This window comes from Simochromis diagramma, unplaced genomic scaffold (genome assembly GCF_900408965.1).
Source record: "Simochromis diagramma unplaced genomic scaffold, fSimDia1.1 OVJJ01000361.1, whole genome shotgun sequence".
Taxonomy (NCBI): Eukaryota; Metazoa; Chordata; class Actinopteri; order Cichliformes; family Cichlidae; genus Simochromis; species Simochromis diagramma.
This window is the reverse complement of record NW_024386860.1, coordinates 2,959,070-2,980,815: the sequence shown is the minus strand read 5'-3', so window position 1 is coordinate 2,980,815 and position 21,746 is coordinate 2,959,070. Positions and strand designations below refer to the sequence as shown.

The 21,746-nt window shown below is 43.5% G+C and overlaps 2 protein-coding genes across 5 annotated transcripts; one reads left to right on the top strand and one right to left on the bottom strand.

Annotated features, from left to right (window-relative positions):
• The first annotated feature begins 789 nt into the window (after positions 1–789).
• On the top strand, positions 790–16,670 carry virma (vir like m6A methyltransferase associated). 4 transcript variants are annotated; one of them, XM_040029664.1, is made up of 27 exons: positions 790–917; positions 1,359–1,471; positions 3,613–3,699; positions 4,652–4,700; positions 4,790–4,952; positions 5,104–5,223; positions 6,021–6,242; positions 6,794–7,524; positions 7,720–7,857; positions 7,948–8,174; positions 8,271–8,798; positions 8,904–9,058; positions 10,272–10,354; positions 10,575–10,668; positions 10,798–11,186; positions 11,275–11,430; positions 11,518–11,753; positions 11,848–12,097; positions 12,183–12,400; positions 12,523–12,655; positions 13,341–13,481; positions 13,577–13,731; positions 13,947–14,043; positions 15,074–15,240; positions 15,335–15,684; positions 15,893–16,039; positions 16,151–16,670. In XM_040029664.1, exons 1-27 carry the CDS (start codon positions 855–857, stop codon positions 16,408–16,410), a joined length of 5,472 nt encoding a protein of 1,823 aa, XP_039885598.1. In that variant the 5' UTR covers positions 790–854; the 3' UTR covers positions 16,411–16,670. The 4 variants fall into 4 exon arrangements, with proteins under 4 accessions (XP_039885598.1, XP_039885597.1, XP_039885596.1 ...); XM_040029663.1 differs by having other exon boundaries at positions 6,021–6,272; XM_040029662.1 differs by having other exon boundaries at positions 6,021–6,272; positions 7,720–8,174; positions 16,199–16,670.
• Positions 16,671–16,992: 322 nt separating this feature from the next.
• Positions 16,993–21,512, bottom strand: rnf41l (ring finger protein 41, like). Its single transcript, XM_040029665.1, has 6 exons — positions 20,423–21,512; positions 20,115–20,321; positions 19,815–19,954; positions 18,944–19,106; positions 18,738–18,858; positions 16,993–17,759 (listed from the first exon to the last, which is right to left on the bottom strand). Exons 2-6 carry the CDS (start codon positions 20,318–20,320, stop codon positions 17,355–17,357), a joined length of 1,035 nt encoding a protein of 344 aa, XP_039885599.1. The 5' UTR covers position 20,321; positions 20,423–21,512; the 3' UTR covers positions 16,993–17,354.
• Between the last annotated feature and the right edge of the window lie 234 nt (positions 21,513–21,746).

Genomic DNA, 21,746 nt, shown 5'->3' with positions numbered 1-21,746 from the left:
ACCGCTTTTGTAGGGAAGCTACCTGTGCGACCACGTGACCCCTTTACCTGGCCCCTCCCTCTTTCAGGTGGTTCAAAGTTTAGTACGTGGCAGCTCACGCAGGACAGAAAAGGTAATAAATGGTTATTAGTATAAAACAACAACGAGAAAAAATAAATAATAAATAATAATAATAACAATAATAATAACAAATTTGAAGTATATACACTTTAGTTACTATGTAGTCAATTATTAAAATAACTTCATAAATAGTAAATGTCTCTATAACAATTCAATAATTCGAATTGTAGTCTTTTTTTAAATAAAAAAATATTTTGTCTTTTAAGGGAATTGACAATAATAATAATAATAATAATAATAATAATAATAATAATAAGAAGAAGAAGAAGAAGAAGAAGAAGAAGAAGAAGAAGAGAAAATGAGTGTGAGAAAAAAATCTAATTTTTTGCTGAAATACAGAAAGAAAAATCCGTGAAATCAGTTAAAAAAAATACTACCACAGACCAAGTGGAGCTATCATGTCATTAAATCATAAAGTTATTAAATTGTGATTTTCTGATATGATTAACTGATTTAAACTTTTTTAAATACAAAATAAAATGTCTTACAAAAGAAAGAAATATCCCTCAGAACACTTTTCAACTTTTTTCTCTCCTAAATCTAAATCGAAGCAAATATGAATTTTCCAACTAAATTTCTCATACCAACAACAACTATTACTACTACTAATAATAATAATAATAATTTATTTATTTTATTTATTTTGTTTTGTTTTTGTAGGGGGGGTGCTCGCTCCGGAAGTATTGACTTTAATCCGGAAGTTTACCCCTGGCCCGGCCGATAGCAGTGAAGCGATGGCGGGGGACCCTTCAACGGAGCTTCTTTTTCTGGATACGTTTAAGCATCAGAGTGCAGAGGTAGTGTTTTTTAACACTTAAACACGCGCTTTTATGTTTACTCCATGACTACCTGCATTAAAAGTTAGTTTCAAGCGCGTTCAGGAGTTTTGAGGAAGGATGCTTAACTTCCAGGCTAACGCCGTTAGCTAACCTTAGCAGCTATGTGATGTCATTATCCTGGTTTTAAGCAGCGATTACTGCACAGCTGCCCGATTATACATAACGCGTTTGTTTGATGTGAATTTAATCCTCATACATTAGTAGCTCAAAGAGTTGCCGTCTGTTGTGTCTTTGCACAGTTTGATTGGTGGTTAGCCAGGTGGCTAATGCTAACTTTAAAGTGTCAGGGAGCATGTTTACCTCGAAGCGGGAGTAAACGTGACTTCTGCGGAAGGCGGAGGTTATAAATGAAACATTTCATCATTGTTTGTATCAGCAATCATGTCTCTTTTGTTTCAGTTAACCAACATAGACGTGGTGCGGTTTCCTTGCGGGGTGCTGATCACAGAGGTGCGGGTCATTCCTCCAGGGATCAAAGCTCATAGTAACCTACCTGACAGCAGAGCGTTTGGGTAAGATTCACCATCCCCGCTTGAAAACACACTCATGCATCTTACTGGCTACACCCAGTCAGGCCAAATGAATTCTAATAGCGTTGCCAGCATGTATATCGCACTGTTGTCTTTTTACTAATTTTGAGACTGTACCTTTAAAAAGCAAACACCATTTCAGTGTGGCTACCGTCCTCCTCAATGTAGTCTCCTACTAAAGCAAAACCACAACCTGAGCTTTACATGACTCATTGGACCATTTTACCTCAGAATTGTGCAGAGAAACCTTTAACTTCTGCATAGAACTGATAAGGTTTCATTTCAGAACACAGATTGCCTCAGATGAATCCATTGATTTGTGCATGATAGTGAGAAAGTGCTTAAAGCCATAGGCTAAAGCACTTTGAGTCACGAGCCAAGTCTGATTCAGACTTCTATGAGGAATCTTTGTAAAGTTTACAACACTCTACATAAATGGCTGATGTCAATGCTGACATTGAAGCTTGCACTGGTGCATTACATGTTAATTACCTTGTAGTGATGTCCCGGTGTTTTATATGTGTTGCCAGCTGAGAGAAACAAATGAAATGATGTGACTTTGTTTTTTTAAAGCCTTTTGTGGGGCCTTTTGTCCCTGTAGTTGTTCCACTTCTTTATACCTTCCCTTAAGTCCATTCCGATAGTTTTGGTAATCTCCCTCCATGAATTTGCTGACATTTTTGAGTCTTTATATCTATGGTTATTTTTTCTCATGCTGAAGTGATGATTGTTATTGTGTCGCCAATAAATTCAAAAACTGTGGTAACCAGAAATGCAGATGAGGGATCAGTGGTACTGAACAGGCCAGTAACAATTGTTGTGGGTTGCGCTGACCTAACATTTAGTTACATTTCTAGAGAGGTTATTGTCAGGTCATGGCGTATGTTTTCAGCTGAAGCATAAATTCCTGTTTAGGATAGAAAAGTGCCATTTATTGCCCGTTATAGCAATGTGGCCCGAAAGTTGATTGATATCATTTGTACTTGCCACAAACACAACAGTGTTCTGGCTACCTTTAGCACAAAAATATCTGAACCTCGTTGTTGGATCACAGCGTTGGTTTGTTTGCATTTCCATCGTTGCTGAGTTTTAAAAATGGCATGTTTAAGTCTTGTGAAGGCGTCTGACTCATCCAGTGATATCATTCTCTGGCCAATCAATGACATGCAGTCTGTTAGTGTCAGATTTTTAGCTCGACTCAAGTCGTTTGGTACCCTGGCCAAGTACTAAAATGCACCTGGTACTACCACTTAATGGAAACCCCTAAAAACTGGGTCAAGTCAAGTAGGTGCTAGTGGAAAAGAGGCAATACTCAATGGTGTCACCTTTGTCCCAATACTAGAAATCAGAATTATATAAGAAAAGTGAACGTTGAATTGGTTTTGAGTTGCAAAAAACCTTGGCTGTTATTGCTATATTGCCTTTAGAGATGTTTTGGGGTCGCTATGTTTTTTGTTTGGTTTTTTTGCTATGGATACCTGAGATAAATGTGTGTGTCTGGGGGAAATGGAGAAGCTTCTGTGAATAAAGAAGTGTGTGCATTTGACACCTGAGCTCAATTGTTGAACAGGTCTCAATTTCCCCCAAACCTGCTGAGTGATGTAATTTAGCTGAATGAACAGACTCAAGAATGCACAGTCCTCTAGCATTGGTATGCATTGTGGTAGTATTGATATTATGATAAAGTGCATTTATTTTCTGGAAATCCATGAAACTCATGATGTGTAAGTAACATCTGGTTCAAAGTTCTGCCATAAAAGCTACTTTTATCATAGCTACTATGATCCGTTTTTTGTTGATTGTAATAAACGTTGAAATCAGTTTCATTTTTTATATTGGAATCATTGCTGACGGTGGTGGTGGCTTTTCTAATATTTGCAACCACACCTTTAACTTTGACCTGAGTTATATAAGCGTTTTTAATGATGTCAGTAAAAACTGGGCTTTATAAGATTCCTCAGGGTAGAATTTAGGCATTAAATTCTATTTGTGTACCTACAAATGTAGCTACAACTGAGTGTTTAATATCAAATCACACATCGTATCGTTGATGGGTCACTCAGAGTTATAAGGTCCTCTGGATACTCGAGTCCTGATTCTTCCTTTCTTTTTTTTGTTTCCAGAGAGACTTCTCCTCATGCCTTCCAGTTGGAGCTGTTCTTCAATAATGTTACCAAACCCAACAGCCCCACCTTCCACAGACTGGGCAGGTGAGAATTATTTTCACTCTCCCCTCTCCTGTTTTGTTTTTTAAACCGTTTCTCGTTCTCTACCTCTCCATTTCCTGGTTCAATCTCAAAAAGTCTGTCTCACCTGTAGAACCAGTCACGGTAGCATCTGAGACCTGTTCTCACACACGCTCCCATATTCAGGTGTCTTTGTTCTTATGCTTGGTCAACTGGTCTCTCCAGAAACCGTGCCCACACTGCAGCAGAAAAAATGTCAAGGTCTCAGTGAAATAGGTGATTGGTGGAATGTTTGAGTCAAGTATTTTTGTTCTAACCTCATAATGACACAGGTGTATGCAGTAGCACCAGAGCGTAAGCCTGTACTTAAAGGTGGCCATTGTGTCAGCGTTATTAAAAAAAAAAAAAAAAAAAACTGTGCAAACATAACACACCCGACTTATTATCCCTACTGGGAAGTTTGGGAGGAGATTTGTCAAACCAGTGTGATTACTTTCATAGTATCTTACAAATTTTTAATAGATGTGAATGTAATATTTATGAACAACATTTCTTAGATAAGAAATCAATCTAACATGAAGCCTGATTAAGACCTGTTTGACATGTAAAACCCTCAAACTACTGTATCTGCTTGGAATAACTACCATATATGTCAGTATGTTGTGACCAGTTGAACCAGATAATTATAATTTTAGAAGAGGTCATCATGTCATGTGACCTGTCACATAAAAAGCCTTAACGGGGGGGTAATGCCTTTTATTAGAAGTAGTAAGCAAGTAAGGGCAGAGTGCGATATAGAGCACGATGAGGGTGTATGTGTGTTTTAGACATAGCTACACAGCAATTATGTGCTAGTTTAAACTCACGTGCTGAAAATAAACACAGAGACTCATGAAGAACAAACATACGTGAGTTTAGCACTGGTTCATATCAGCACTCTCACTTTAACCTGCTCCGTCTTGCTTTCTGCCCTCAGTTTGGAATATGATGAAAACAAGTCCATTGTGTTCAGACCCAGCGGAAAGGTAAATGGTCATTCATGGACGAGTAGGTTTTTTCATTCTTCTTCCCACCCTTCTGATTTGTGGATAATTAAATGGATTTGTTCATGCAGGTGAATACAGATGGCCTAGTGTTGCGTGGCTGGTACACGACTCTGACTGTTGCGGTGTACGGGACAGCGGAGCGGCCGCATGGACACGACCAAGACTCACCTCCTCCCCCTCCACCACCACCCCCTCAACAGCCCAGCGGGCTCAAGAGGATCCTTAAACAAGGTGATTTAAAACTGACCGTCACAAGAAATACATTCATTCATTGGGCAGAAACCTCCCCAAGACTAGGAAAAAAATAGTGATTGCCCAGTGATTGCAAACCTGTAAATCTCTTCTTCTCCCACATTTTCCTACTTTAAATTGTGCTTTTAAGAGTGGGAAAAAGATGACCAGTACAATGGCAGCCCACCAAGACCGGCACCCAGAGGGCCTCGCACCCCACCTGGTCCTCCACCCCCGGATGATGATGATGAGGAGCAGGTTCAAATGACGGGTATGAACTATAATATATCTCACTATTTCGGCCGCTTTTAAAAAAGGTATTTGGCTATTGCTTTAGCTGCTGAGACAGTAATTAGTAATAATAATAAAGTGTTTCTTTATATAGAAAAATTCTCCACATACTAAAAAATGATGTAAAAATATGAAACCATAAGGTCATATAAAACTCATTCTGTTTAGAGTTACGCTCAGTTCTTCCTCCCGCTAAGATAAATTGTAAGTAGGTAAATTATTTATATAGCTCCTTGTAAGACCAGAACCAAAGTGTTTTAGAGAGGTGAAAAATAAATAAATAAATAAACAATGTCAAAACCAAACTTCTTAGTAGATAGGTTTTAACCTGTTTTTTAAAGAAGGCCAGAGAGTCAAGGGTGCGGAGAGAGATTGGTAAGCTGTTCCAGTTTTGACACTGAGGTTATGAATCCCCCGTAGTTTTCAGAAAGGTATGTGGAATCACTAGAAGACCTCTATCTGCGGACCTGAGGATCCTGCTTAGAAAAATGGGGTGGATAGACAGTACAAGTGGGGGCCTCACCTCACAAGGCTGTTAAAGTAAGAACCAAGACTTTAAACTTATACCCAAGTTTAACCGGAAGCCAGTGCAGACTCTTTAACAATGGGGTGATAAGATTTGTTGGTTAGTGTAAGAGTGGGGAGATAGCTGTGCAGAAGAAATGTAACACATTCTCAATAAGAATGATGCAGTATCATTTATTAATGAGTTCTTGTTATTAAATGGGTTGTACTCTGTATGTTTGTGTGCCGTGTGTGTTGTTGTAAAATCTACAGTGGGCGTGGCCAAGGAAGAGCCGACCGAGGGCCGTGACGACTACCTGGAGAACGTGTCGCCTGAAAGATCGCTGCCCGCTGACGAGACGTACTCGGATGCTGAACAAGAAGAAGAGGCCGAGGATGAGGAGGAAGAGGAGGAGCAGGAGGAGGAAGAAGATACACGGACTGAGGGGAGTGCGCCGGAGGAGGAGGATGAAGAAGAGGAGGAGGAGGATGAGGGTGAGGACGAGGAAGAGGAGATGGAGGAAGGTAGGGGAGTTCTTATGCAAGAGTAGGATTGTCTGCAAACCCAAATGGACGCTTCTCCTCTAGAAAATCAACTCTGCTCGTGGTTGCCAGATATCTCGGGTCCATGGGAGCAGGGTCCATTTGGGACTGAGAGTGAGAGAGTGTGTGCTCTGGCATGCTGCATCCATCTCGAACTGCTGGGTGGTGCAAACTCTCAGAACACCCCTGAGGGCAGCTCTGAAGGCTTATGGTTAGACTTCATAAGCCGACATGTGGATGTCTTCCTGACACGTCCTCACAGCCGTCGCTGAGTTTCTGTCATGCATGCAAAACTAACCCTGCATGTTGTGAGTGATGCTGCCAGGTGGTGCCAGGTTTGTGAGTGTATGCAGCTCTGTATGAGAAAGGGACTATATAGTTTCCGCTGGCCTCCTTATTCTCACTCGGTTTTATATACATTATTATGAAACAGATGATGCATTTTTATAATGCTTTTACAGTGAATAAACTCCCTGCTAAACAACCTTTCCACCTTCTTATAGATAATGATGGCTATGAACAGATTTCCAGCGATGAGGACGATCTGGATAACGGCAGCTTCAAGTTGCAGAACTTTGACATGGACTACACTCCTGAGGATCTTGCATCTGTTCCACCGGTCCAGTACGACCCATATGAACGAGAACTCCGACCCTTGCTCTACTTCACGCCTCCATACAAAACTCGCTTTGATATACAGTTTGAGAAGGCCACTGTGGAGGAGCCCAAGGAGGCAGGTGGAGCAGAAGGACCAGCAGGAGGAGAGGAAGCTGAGGCTGTGGCTCAGCTGAAAGAACTCTTAGCTAGTATTGGTGATGACAGAGATGCACGATGGGTCAGTGCTCTGGAAGAGGCTCCTGGACTTCTGGCAAAAGGGTTGGCTTATTTAGTTAAAAGGGGAGAGGGAGAGATAGAGGACTCTGTTAGAGTTTTAGTCCAGTGGACTCTCCAAGCTCTCAGTATGGAGGTTGCTCTCAAACAGCCCATTGCCCTTAACCTCAGACAGCTGAAGGCTGGTGCTAAGCTAGCTTCATACCTGGCAGAGTGTCCTCAGGGTCTCACGATGCTGCTGCATGAAGGGGTTCTGAATGTGCTGCTGGAGCTGCTCCATACAGACCACGTCTCCTCCACACTGAAGCTGAGTATCCTAAGAGCTTTGGATGCTCTGATCAGCGCTCCTGCAGGGGTGGAGGCCTTCCTACATGCAGGAAATTCAGAGAAGAGTGGCTACCAGGTTAGCAAGAAATATCCAATCATCATTCATCTACCTTTATTTCCATCATATACAGATGTTCTTGTTGGTTTCTAGAGAATAAATTGAATATTAAACCAGCTTTAAATTATGCACATCTAAATTAAGATGATTGTGTCTGAAATAATTCCTCTGACTGATCAGGTCTGACCATCTATACTTTATCCTGCTTCACAGCGTCTGGTCCAGCTGTTCCTGCATGAGGAAACGGTGAGGGTCATAACAGCTGGAAATGCCATATTACAGAAAAGCCACATGTATGAGGTGCTGGTTGACCTACAGCATGCAGCAGCTGCATTGAGTGAACCACAACAGGTAACAACACCCATTCACACCCACACTTTCATATATGTTTCAGTGGCTGAGAATGTTTTTGTGGTAATCCTGCCTGGCCATCATCCTCAGGAGGAGATGGATGATGCAGAGAGCCCTATGGAAGAGGAGCCTTCGCTAAGCTCCACCGCTCTGAGTGAGGCAGAGCTCGATAGGTTGGCAGGTGCTTTGGAAGAGCTACATCACCTGCTAGAAACAGCCCCTCATTGCATGGTGCAACCTCCTGGGAAAGCCTTCCCCACTACTGCTAGAATTACAGGGCCACAGGAGAGGGACAACCCCTACCCATCACTGTATAGGTACATACTCAGACATAAGCATCACAGTGTAGCATAAATTTAAATATAGTTTAGACACATTAATAAATGTGTATTTCTGCCCTGGACCTCTTTCAGGTATATGCATGCATGTCATTTTCTGGAGAGCACAACGGTGGTGTTGTCAGCAGCTGCTGCAGCCGGCCATCTTGGGGTCACTCAAGCCGTCAGAGAGCTTCTGCGCTTCCTGTCGCTCACCCAGTCGGGTCTGCTCTTCCTTCTCGCCCAGCCCACACCCACCAACCTGCTGCTGCGCCTCCTGGCGTCGATGGCAGAGTCCGAGGCAGAGGAGAGCATGTGTACTGGGGGAGAAGCGGGTCTGATTGGGCCAGGGTGCGGTGAAGAGGGCTTTGGCGTGTGGCTGATACAGGCCCTGCATGCTCTGCAAGGCGTGTCAGAACTCATGAGCCATGTGGCTACAGGAGGAGACGGTGGTGCAGGCCTAGATGAAGGTGACAATCCAGATATACTGGGCACGCTCCATGCGCTTTACCTGATGACCTTTACACAGACTGGACGCAGCGCCGTAGCTCATGTTTTCAGCCTGGATAACAACCTTTCCTGTCTGGTCACGCTGCTCCAGCACCACAGCAAGGACGGACAGGGGTACACTTGTTATTCCCTACCATTTCTTCTCCCCAACCTTTTTTCTTGTTCTCTGATTTGACTTCAGTATAAATTCATGTTTTTTTGTCTCTCTTCCTCTGTTAGTGAGGGGAAGGCTCGCAAAGCGGTGACATATAACTACGCCTGCATGCTGGTCTTACTGGTGGTGCAGAATTCTAATGAGCTGCGGATGATGGAACAATATGCCGCTCCGCTGCTCTCTATAGCCAAGGCTGATGACACCAATGCCAAGTTACAGGGTAATTCTCATCAATGTCACAACTATATTTAAGCGCCAGCTCAAATATATTTGGGATGCTGCATGTTTAAAAAAAATGGGAGAGGGAAACAAAAGACTGGAAAAGTAAGAGAAACAGCTGTAGGAACATTTTGCAGCTAATTAGGTTACCTGGCAACAGGTCAGTAACATGAGTGGGTATAAAAAACGCATCTTAGAGAGGCTGAGTTTCTTAGAAGTAAGAATTGGTCTGCAAAAACATGTAAATTGTAAAGAATTTGACTGTCTCATCTTTAAATGATTCCAAGAATCTGGAGAAATATCTGAGTGCAAGAAAATCAGTATCGCTGCCGCTGATCTCAGGTGGCACTGCATTAAAAACAGGCACGATTCTGTCATTGAAATCACTTCATGGGCTCATGAAGGCTTCCAGAAATGTAAACACATTTCACCATGCAGGTTAAAGCTCTGTCATGCAGTGAAGAAGCCCTTTGTGAACATGATCCAGAAACATTGCTGTCTCCTCTGGGCCAAAGTTTGTTTAAAATGTACAGAGGTAAAGTGGAAAACACGGACACCATGTTCTCCAGACCGAAGAGATCATCTAGCTTGTTGTCAGTGCTCAGTACTCGCTTCCATCTCTTATGGTATGTCAGCTTACACATCAGGAAAGGTACCATGCATGCATGCTCCCACCCAGATGATTTCTTTTTCAGGGAATGCCTTTCATTTTTCAGGAAGACGATGCCAAACTGTTTGCTGCATCTGTTACAGCAGCATGGCTTCATAGGAGCAGAGTCTTGGTGCTGAACGGTCCTCTCTGCAGTCCAGACTTCTCACCAAATGAGAACATTTGTAGCATCATGAAACCTAAAACGCCGCACAGAAAACTCGGGGCTGTTGAGCTGCTAAAATCTTATGTCAAACACGACTCGGACAACGGCTGGGCTCATCAGTTTCAAGATTATGGACTGCTGTTAAAAGAGGGGATGTTACACAGTAAACATGTCTCAACGATGTCCCCCAAGCCTTAGTATATTGTTTACATTTTTTGTGATCTTGATCCGATTTTCTCCAAAATGAAATCAAGCTCATTGGTTTCTACCCTCACATAAGCCCTCGGGAGGAGAATAAAATGTGCGTTTATGAGATTTGCTTTTGCAAATCATTGCATTCTGCATTCTATATAAGACAGTTTTAATTGTTTGAGTGTCTTTGTGTGTGCGTTTCTTTAGAGCTCAGTAAATGGTTGGAGCCAGTGGAGAAGCTTCGCTTTGAGATTGGCAGCATTCCCACCCTTATCGACTATATCAAACAGGTACAGAGCTCTCACTCATTAAACACTCTGCAAGGTAAAGTAAATGAAATGTTTTTTGGCTTATAAGCATCTACACCAGCTGGTAAGGTGACTCACATCTCTGAAATCCACAGAAAAATCCAGGGGGATAAAAAAAGTTAACAACTCTTCACTGAAGTGCTCTGTGATGTATTTTTCAAAGCGGTTTGTCATCTTGAACATGGTTTTCTTTTGACTCCAGAATGTAGAAAATGTGTTAACTGCTGAGGGAACCGGGCTGGTCACTGCTCTGAGGGTCCTCTGTCACATCGCCTGCCCACCTCCTGCTGTAGAAGGTAAGGACCCCAAACAAACTTTGACCCCAAATATGACTTTGTTTTTATTCCTTTTGCTTTTTCATAGTTTTCACTTTATGTTGAGATTAGATTAGATGGTTTTTCAGCAGCTCCTTCTCCACTCCACAGGTCAGCAGAGGGATCTGAAGTGGAGCCTTGCAGGAGTCCAGCTTTTCTCTGGGGAGGGTCTCGATACGTGTGTGCGTGTCCTGCAGAAGCTATGCAGCGTGTTACTGCAGCCGTGGCGCGTGCACGGGCACATGGGTCCGACGCCGCAGCGCTGCATGATCCTCAGTATATGTATCAGCACGCTGCGGTTGCTTCGCACCATGCTCACCGAGCTGCTGCGCGGCGGAGCTTTCCAGTTCAGGGACACTCGCGTGGCCAGCGTGTTGGTGACGCTTCACATGATAGTGTGCTCCATTCCTGCTTCTGGGCGTCTCGATGGGGAGGAGACCAGAGTGCAAGTGCTCATTGTTGACGTCCTGCTCACCTTTACGCAGGGTGTTAATGAGGAGGTGTGTGTGGCATCAGATAACAGTTTTGATACTAAATGGGGCTTCAGTTGAGATTTTTAAGAGACACCATGTTTGTGTCATGCTACAGGTGACCCATACAGAAGAGACTCTGGCCAGCAACACATGGTCTCTGATGCTAAAGGAGGTTTTGAGCTCACTTCTCAAAGCTTCTGAAGGCCTTTTCTCTGGTCTGACGCTGCTGTCTGAGCTTCTGCCTCTTCCACTGCCAATGCATAGCACTCAGGTAACTCTCTCTATCCTGCGCTTTAACCTGCTCTGATATTCTTGTCTTCATACACACATTAATATTAGAAGGCCTTTGGCTCCACAGGTGACATCAGTCCAAGATGTGGCTGTAGCCTTAAACACAAGGAAGCTGTGGAGCATGCACATTCGCGCACAGTGGAAAGTGTTTTCCGAGGCATTCAAATGTGTGTGCACCACCACCTGCCCTCCTCTCCTGGCCATACTCAGGAGAGTGTGCGTTCAGCTGGCAGACCTGTCTTCACCCACTGCAACACACATCATGAAGACCCTGCTGGAGCTCCTGCTGGAGGAGCTGCAGCCGTGAGTGAAGGATGCACAAACTCACACATCAACATAGCGTCTGTGTTTTTTCCTGTAAATCATATTTCAAATGTCTGTAACCTGTTACTTGCAGGGCAGAGGGAAAAAGCGTCTCCTGGGCCCAGGTCCTGCGGCTCCTTTCTTTGATGGATACTCTGGTGTCTCAGAGAGCCTGTAAGAGTGCAACACTGCATCTGCTGTCCGGGTCAGTTTCTGGAGATGAACAGCTGGCCGACCTGTTCCCCTTGTTGTTGTCTCTGTTGGTTCCTCCAACGGATCACTCCATACATCAGCAGCAGTGCAGTGTACTAGTGGGGACAATATTACAGTCACTGTGTGACCAGGTAAAGCTGGAAGTACACAAATTTAAAAAAGAAAAAAAATCTTTTAATGGAAAAATACTAAAAACTGTAAAACTGTCTTCACCAGGACATTTCTCTCGTGGTGTCTCCACCTGGTGAAAGCTGTGTGTCAGAGGCTGAGCAGCTGGCCAATGCACTTCCGGGACGAGAGATGATGTCATCGGTGTGCAGTTCTCTGTTGGAGGTTTTGGGGAACGCAGAGAGCAGCGTGCCCCTCCTCCTCACCTGCATCAGGACTTTGACATTCCTCACAGAGCACGACTACGGACTCTACCACCTCAAAGTGTAAACAAGAACCTTTTCTTGTTTATTTGGCGTAACTGCTTCCCTGCCATGTTGCTACGGCACACTGTGCCTTTGTCTTAGTTAAAGGAGACCTTGATTACCTCTGATTATCTCTGTTTCAGTGCTCTGAAGAAACATGGCGCTGGGCTGTGCTCGCTGCTGAAGAGGCTGGTGTTGTCCTTCAACAAAGACTCAGCAGATCTGCTCTCATCTCTGCTCGACTTTCTCAGGCAGATCCTCCACACAGAACCAATGGTAAGTACTGCTTAGATGATCATTAAAATCAGGATCTGTCCCTTTAAACTAACAGAGAACAAAGCAATACAGCAAACACAAATCACAACATAATAAATAAAACTGTATATTTGACAATAAAAACGGCTCAGCATTAGATTAAAGGTAATCTGTTTGAGAACAGAGCAGTTTTTCAAAAAAACAAATGAAGCATTGAAGGAATACGTACAGCTAAATGATTAGTCTGGAGGAGCCCTAAACAATAAAAGCAAACAAACAATCCTCTTTAGAGACGGAGTCATAAAGAGGAGCCGATCAGAGTCGGTTGGTGTTTAATCAGAAGTGTAAGCAGCATCATTTTTTTTTTAAGTAAGTGTTACTTCTGTGAAAAATATTTGGACAAAAGACTACAAAAGAGACTACAGCAAGGACGTCGCTTCTTTGAAAGCATTCCTCCTTGTCCTTACGTGTTCATGCTAGTAATTTAGTTTTCCTTTTCTAAGAGTTTCCTTCTGCAGCCGCCTTAAAAAAGCTCTATTAATAATGCATCACCTCACAGAAATGACTGGCTCTGCATAAAGGAAAGGCTTTTTCATTGCATATTTTGTCTTGTCCTTCTGATAATTGCTTCTTTTCTCAAGCTTTTTCCAGCTTATCTCCAATCATATTTGCTCTTCATTCTGTACCTGTCCTCGTTTTAATCCAGTGTGTTGAAGAGGGTCACGGCTCGAGCGAGGATCCTGCTTTTGTTCCTCCACGGTTGCTGTCGGGCTCTGAAATGAAAGCTCTGCTCCAGTGGGAGGAGTCGGAGTCACATCCAATACCTGCTTTGGAAAAACAGATAGCGGTATGAAAGATGCACACAAGTACATTGCGTTTATCAAAATAAAGGTCCGGGCTGCCTTGACATCAAACTTTCAATGCTTTTGTCTATGTCTTTAGAAACTATGTAAAGATGACGATTCCCTGGAGACCATGTTGGAGAACGTGATTGCTCTGAGGCAGACGTTGCAGGCGGCCACAGACACGCCTCCTGCAGCTGACACCGAGCCCACTCTGCCAGCACCAGAAACACTCGGGGCCCAGTTTAATCACAGGTTGGTCCTCCGCGTGACGTATTAATACTGAATCATTTTCTCCTCATCACTTCGAGTTGTGAAGCTTATACAGCTGGAGCGAGGGAGGATCGCAGTTTGCGGTGACAGATTGATTGAATCAGATATTCATAACAACAACCACTTACACATGAGCCATGTGAAAAATTAATGGGAACGGTAAACTGATCATTGCCCTGGGCCTTTATTGTCTGTAGGACGGTTTTCATTCTGTCTGAAGCTCTGGATGAGCAGCTGAAGGCTCTGTGGTTCTCTCCGTTCCAGACTGATGACATTGAAACAGACCTTGATATGGTAAGTGTGTGTGTGTGTGTGTGTGTGTGTGTGTGTGTGTGTGTGTGTGTGTGTGTGTGTGTGTGTGTGTGTGTGTGTCTGTACATTTCCAAGAATCTCTAGAGCTTATGTTTGGCGTGCACATTTATGGTTAATCATTTTTGGATGAAAATTTGATTACAGCTTCTGTTTTATTCACTGTTTTATGCGTTTTTGTATTATTGCTTTTTTTTTTTTTTTTTACTTGATCTTTGTTGATGTAGAATTTTTTCACATCACCAGCAGTTATGAATCCTATTCTGCTACTGAAACTCGGGTATATCGAGTCAAAAAGAAATATTTGTTGCTGTTACCGTGTTAGCTTAGTGGGAGCATCATGGTCTGTAAAAAAAGTATTTGATTCACTGTGCACCATATGGGTGTAACTACAAAATTGCAGTTGTTGTGGCTGGCCCCTCCCTTAGTGATGGGGTGAGTGATAGGGAGTGCAGTTGTTTGAGAGGCGCTCCGACTAGAGCTGCTACTCCTCCACATCTAAGGGAGCCAGTCCAGGGGGTTTGGGCATCTGACTAGGATGCCTCCTGGGCGCCTTCTGGGTGAGGTGTTCTGGGCATGTCTTACCTGGTCTGGCGAGGGAACTCCTCGATAAGCTGGAGGGAGTGGCTGGGGAGAGCGAGGTCTGAGTTTCTCTGGGTTCGTGACCCAAGATAAGCAGAAGAGGATGGGATGGATGTAAAATGACTACTATGACAGGAAGATTCAGTAGGATGAGTCCTATATTTTGGATATTTATATTTATCTACTATCCACTTCTTAGAGTCCTCTCACATATTTTAAGTGCTTTCTGTTCAGTGCTATGTTCTTCCTCTTCTTTTTTAAGTAAACGTTCTTTGCTTCTCTATGTTTAAGGGATTTAAAGGATTTTTTTAAGTTGAGGTTCTTTGCTTCTCTGGCTTGTAAGGAATTTGGAAATACCACAAGCAACAACATTACATGGTCTGTTTATGTTTTCTACATTATATGTATGATTACCTTTTTGTCTGTGTGGCAGGTGAAGGTGGATCTGGTGGGTCTGGCTCAGGAGTGTTGTCCAGAACTGGACCTGAAGGCGGAGCTGGAGCGCTCCTTCTTGTCTGAGCCGTCCTCTCCGGGTCACACAAAACCTACGAAAGGCTTCCGGCTGGGCAAACACAAACATGAGACGTTCATTACGTCTAGGTACAGCGTCATTGTGATTTCTATATATTTTTATTCGCACAGAATCTAGTTTAAGATCAGTTTCACTGGTATCATCTTGTGTTTGTCTCTGCAGCGGGAAGTCTGACTACGTCGAGCCTGCAAAGAGAGCTCACATCATGGCTGCTCCTCGTGGCCGAGGAGGTCGAGGAGGGTTTGGGCAGAATGTCTCCCGACCGCATGATATCTTCCGCCTGCGCAAACAGAATACTTCCCGTCCTCCCAGCATGCACGTGGATGACTTTGTTGCAGCGGAGTTTAAAGACATTACGACCCCTCTAGGGCTTCTGCCTCCTAAACGACCTCCAAAAAGCGCCCCCAAACCTCCCACCAGAGGGCTGTTCACTGGTAACAGAGGCAGAGCTACTTTCCACAGCCAGACTCGCTTTTTCACTCCACCACAGCCTAAAGGTGTACTGCTGTCAGGTATGTACTATCAGATACGCACGAGTCTCATAGTTGCCAGGACATTGTCATAGTTGCCTCATCATTACATGCAGCACACAGCAGGGAATCCTGGTCATTATCCTGGGAAATACTGTGTTTCGTTTAGCCCTGCACAAACTGCAACTAAAATACATCAATTGTCCAGCAGACGGTGACAAATCCCCCCCCTTTTTTTCCCGTTCTGTAGGAAACTACACTCGGAGAGAAGGAGGCCGAGGGTCATCGTGGAGCGGTCAGGTTCCAGCTGTTACTCACAGAGGGACCTACAGTGAACCCCGCGGAGGACAGAGCAACTTCACTCGAGGGCCACTGCCTTCTCGCCAATCCCCTGCAAGTAAGGACCACACACACAGTTTTACATTTTATACCGCTCTCTTTTTCAATCTTTTATGTTCTGTTTTATTGCATTTGTTTTACTTTTTTATCGCTTTGACCTGTATTAAAGGTGTTATAGGGGGAAAAAAAAGTTTGATTCACTCGTTCCACACTTCAGGTGCGTATCGGCTGGCTCTTCGGGATCGAGCTCCACGCGGCAGAGGAGGTACTGGACTGTCGTGGATTAGCGGCGGAGGAGGTGGCGGTGGTGCCGGGGGAGGCGTCGGTGGAGGCGGTGGAGGGGGAAGAGGATCTCAGGGGAGCAAGTTCAGTGGTGGAGGAGGGAGCGGAGGTGGGAGGGGCAGACATGTTCGCTCCTTCACCAGGTAAATCCTCCTGGACAATGACTGCAGCCTCTCACGGCAACAAAAGGGCCAATCAGGATATTATATATGCTGTCTCCATGGAAACGTGGTGGTATGATGTTGTCACAAATAATGTACAGACTGTGTTGATGTTTTCAGTTTTGTTATTATTAGCTGTATTCAGAAAATAAAAGTGATAGCAAAATGAGGCCTTTGTGTGTGTTTTAAGGGAATGTCAAATAAATAAATCATCTGTGGTTCTCAGATAAAATGCTTCAAATGCGATCCCTCTTGTGCTGTCTATCACTGTGTTTGCAACGGCTGCAGAATTATTCAGTTTTTCCCGTTTTTTGTTGGTGGTGTTTTTTTTATTTATTTCTAAGGCTGATCTCATTTAAAGCTGCAAACCCTGAAACCGTTCGAAAAGGAGCACAAAACCAGTGGTATACAGGCACGGTTGGTATTATGGAAACTTGAAATATGTTGTCATGTGGGACTAACATTAACCCTTAAAAGTCAGAACCATGAAATAATTGTCAGAAAATTCACATTTTTTTGAAAATTCAGTTTTTATTGAACATTCTCTCCCATTGGAAAAAAAAAAATGAATTCAACATAATTTTTTTTTTTAAACTTGTCTATTTTTTGCATTTTCAGTTTCACAAAAACCCACGCTGAATCGTTATGTGGTTAACCTCAGTTGTAAAAATATATGTTTGGGGATTCCAACTTCTTGAAGCTTCTTGAAGCTCGCTGACGATACACTTAAAATGATGGTTTAGTCTGATCTCATGGTCAAATAATAATAATCTTTATTGGGGGTCTGATGGAAATCCAACACACAAAGACCTGCTCTTCAAGCATTAAAACACAGCGTAACAAAACCTTCCTTTTGTAACACGTTTTACACAAACCCTAATTTTGTTGCTAAATAATACAAAAATAAAGATTTCATATATTGCAGCTTTTTCAGATCACTGTCACCTCCCTGCTCTTCTTTTTGATGCAGTCCAAGGTCAGACTCCGGGTCCCACCCTTGCGCCCTACCTCACCCAGCTGTGGTGATGGGGGTGGGCCTGATGCATGTGAAGACTGGGCTGAATGCAGTGACAGACTGGAGGCATGTGAAGAAGCCTCTCTCTGTTGATGTCTGGTTGGCTCGGTGTGGAGTTCCCAGCCTGATGTCTGCACCTCTCCCTGATGCTGATCCCTGGCTGCCTGTTCAGTGGGATTCTGGCTCCTGGTGGGCTGCAGGTCTCTGAGGAGCTGTAGCAGTTCTCTCTTCTCCAGCTCTGCCTCTGCCAGCTCTTGTCTCCTCAAACGCTCTGCACCTAGCAGTGCACGCATGTCACACATCACACGGGATAGCTGACCCTGCACAGACAGGATATGACGTGAAGCAATAGAGTAGTTTTACGTGTGATGCCAATTTCAGCCAGGCTTTAGCTCCTGGACAGATGTCCTCGCATTTGACTCTAGAACACTTTGGTATACAGAGGAGTTCATGGTTAACTCAATGATTACAAGGTGTATTCCAGTGAATACAAATCCAGCCCAAATCATCACCCCACCACCACCGTGCTTCTCAGTTGGTGTGACGTGTTTGTTTTTGATATGCTGTGTTTGACTCCCAAATATTCATCTCATCTGTCCAGACAACATCGTCCCAGAACTCTTTGTTCAAATGCATCTTTTCAAACTTAAGCTGTGCTGCCATGTTCTTTTTAAAGAGAAGATGCTTTCTCCTGCAACCCTTCCAAACATGCCATACTTAATTGTGCTGTCATGAACTTCAACTTTTAATAAGTTGCGGCATGTAGAGTCTGGAGGTAGTTTGGTTGGTTTTTTTTTTACAGTTTCTCTCAGCACTGTACAGTCTGACACTGGGATATCCACTCCTGGGAAAACTGGCAACTGTCTTGAGTGTTTTCTGCTTGTAAATAATCTTGTAAATAATTCCTCCTCCTTTTTTTTTTACTGTGATTTTATGGACATAAAAAAGATCTGTAAACTGCCACCATTTCTGGGCCTGAGAAGGTGTCCTGTGGTGTGAGGAATCAGACATAATTTTCAGGCCTTGCTTATTTCAAAAGGACAGTGAAAAAAACAGTTCTCACTGTTTTTAAAAAATATGGCACCCGAGCAAAAATGTCTAAATGCTAAGCTGACATTCACACAGTTCAGACTTCTAAAAGCATTTTGCCTTTAAACTTTCAGCATTTTTAAAAATGATTTGCAAAACACTGCATTGTACTTTCATAGTAAATGTATCCCAAGGTCACAAATCTGTGCTTTAGTACTACTCATATAGTAAATCTTCTGTTGCATTTATGTGGTAACAGGACATTTTACCTTGAGCTCCTCCACCTCGTTCTTCAGCTGAGACTCTTTCTGCACCATGTGCCTCCTCTGCGAGTCCAGCCGAGACTCCATCTCTCGTCTCACCTCTTCCACCTTGCACAGCATCTCCACCCTACAGTTGACATTTAATGAGACCAAGTCATGATGGTGGTGTTACCTCTGAGTTCAGGCTTAGAAGAGAGCACAGAAGAGCTTACCTGAGCATCTCCACCTCAGTGCGCAGCTCCGCTACACAGTTATGTTGTGACTGGTCAATGGAGAGCAGCGTGTGGCCGCAACCATTAGGACACTCCCTGCTGCGAAAGCTACATTCTGACAGGTGAGCCTCCAAGCCCCGCCTCTCAACCTGCACGGGACAGCCTGAGAGGGAAAAGTCACAAGGGTGCAAAGGCCTCGCATGGAGCCACCACGTTATCAGTGTATAAGACAGGCTTCTAAAGCATCTCCACAAAGATGAAATTTATTTGCAGGCACGAATTTTTCCATAAAAATCATCTGTGTGTACAAAGCGGAGATAATCTACTAACACCACCAAAAATGTACTTTGTAAACACTTTGTGTATCTTAAGTAGAGTTATTAAATCTACAGTGTAGTCACAGATCACTGCAGTCACACAACAGCAGAAATTTCAGGTGATTTTAGTGACTTAAACTGCACACCGCATGCACACACACCGCACGTGATTCAACCTACCACAGTGGTAACATATGTACTCTCCACCTGCCAAACACGGGTCACAGACACATGGTGAGCACAAAAGCGCACACTTGCATGTACATGTCTCAAACAGACCTAAAAATCACTCATTAAAGAATGAATGAAAGCCGACTCTCACACAGTGCTCTCTGTGTGAGGCTTGTGGGAGCTTTCAGTCCTAAAAGTGCACCTGTTCCTGGGGTAGCCAAGACAACAACAGGTCCCACCTGTTGTTCACCCCCACAGACGTGTCACATTACAGTTGTAACATACACATCCATGAGGATAGCAGTTTGACTTTTACTGTCATAAAGACTCATAAAAACACACTGCATGAATAGTGTTTTGTCCGGTGTGATGTTGTCATGTACCTGTGTTAGCGCAGGATATGAAGGCAAATTCACACTCGTCCTCGTGTGAGTGGAGGCTCTCCAGGGAGCAGACCACCTCACACCCCTGTGCTGCATTCACACAGCGGATCTGCAGACGGTTCAGATCATTACGCATGTACCTGCAAATCAAACCAACACAGACAGAAACTCTTAGAGTGAGAAAAGCAGGATACTGTTATAACGCTACTGACTTGCATGAAAACCTATCTGCAAAACTTAAGAGTGCATGATTATGAGGAAGTGAAGGAAGCAGCACAGCTGCAGGAGACAGAGACTGACCTGTACAGTGGTTTGAGGCTACCCACATCCAGTGGCAGTCTGTCCTCAGGACAGGAGTGGTGATGGACCAGCCAGGTGCTGATGCAGGAGCTGCAGTAAGCATGTTCACAGGGTGCCTGGAGGGGGCGCTCCAGCACGTCTCGACATACACAGCACAGTAGACCCTCATTCACGTAACCTACAAACCTCTCCAGATCATAGCCCATCCTAATAAAAAAACAAAAAAGAAGTTAAACAGATTAAACAACACACGGGGAAAGCAGGAAGCAGTCTTGTTTCCTCATTTGTTTCTTTTCTTTTTATCTTACCTCAGATGTCAACTTTCACTTCAACCAACTCCTACTTCCTTCTTTCTGCAGGTTTTGACTCCACTCTTTCCTCCACGGGCAACCTGCCGTCCTATCTCTGCCACATCCTTGCTCTTAACACCATAAAGGTGAGGGTCTCCTCTCCTTTGAAGCCCTCCCCTACCTTTGAGAGTGCGTCTCCGTGGAGAGGTAACCCTGACAACAAGGGTTCAGGACACAGGAAGGCAGCTGTCAGACGGGACCAGATCAGATGAGAGAGACAGGCCGAATTACAGTAAAACACTGAACACTGAGTCTGAAGCAGACAAATTCTGCAGCAGTGTTGTTGTCTAGCTATTAAAAACCTGTGTTGCTGTTGTGAAGCATTCAGAGATTACTGCTGTCCTTCAGCTGTTTTTCTCTCTCTTAATGACCCACCCTATCCTAGGTTTCTCCCTCTCTCCCTCTCTCTCTCTCTCTCTGAATGTGGGATTAAGATGGATTACACTCTCTCCCTCCATGATTGGATTACAGACTCAATATCAGATGGCACAAGAACGCATGATCACAAAAATCAAAGAGCACACCAAATGCCTGGACTCATCATCCTGTTCTCTTTATATCCTCTCAGTAAGACTTACAATCACACAAACAGTAATTCAAAATGACCCCGTACCAAGTAAAGCTCTCTTATGCATACAGTCTTCTGAAAAAGTATTTCCCCCTTCCTGGTTTCTTAGTTTTTTGTATATTTTCACACTTAAATCTTTCAGATCATCAAACTAATTTTAATGTTAGACAAAGATCTTCGGGATGCCAGTGAACCACAGTGAAAGTCATTATACATCAATCTTGATGATCCTCAAGACAAAAGTTTAACTTTCTGGAAGGGTTGAGTCTGGTTACCTCTGCATAAAACTAACTGCATAAAACTAACACTTCATTAAAAAAGCATCATATCAACAGTCAAAAGAGGTGGTGATAGTGTAATGGTCTGGGGCTGCTTTGCTGCTTTTGGACCTGGACGATTTGCTGTAATTGATGGAACCATAAATTCTACGGTCTACCAGAAAATCCTGAAGGAGAATGTCCAGCCATCCGTTCTTACCCTGAAGCTCAACCTCACTTGAATTATGCAGAAAGGTTTGGAGGTTTGGATAGGTTTTTTCCCCCCCCTTAATAAAGGTCCTGTCAGTATTATAATTTAATATCAGTATTAATAATTAATATTATTAAATATCAATATAATTAAGTATTAGCGAAAATAACTTAATACAACTACTATATAAGTATTACTTTCAGGTACCCTCAAATTGAGTAAAAGTTTGAAAAGTTGACACGTTTG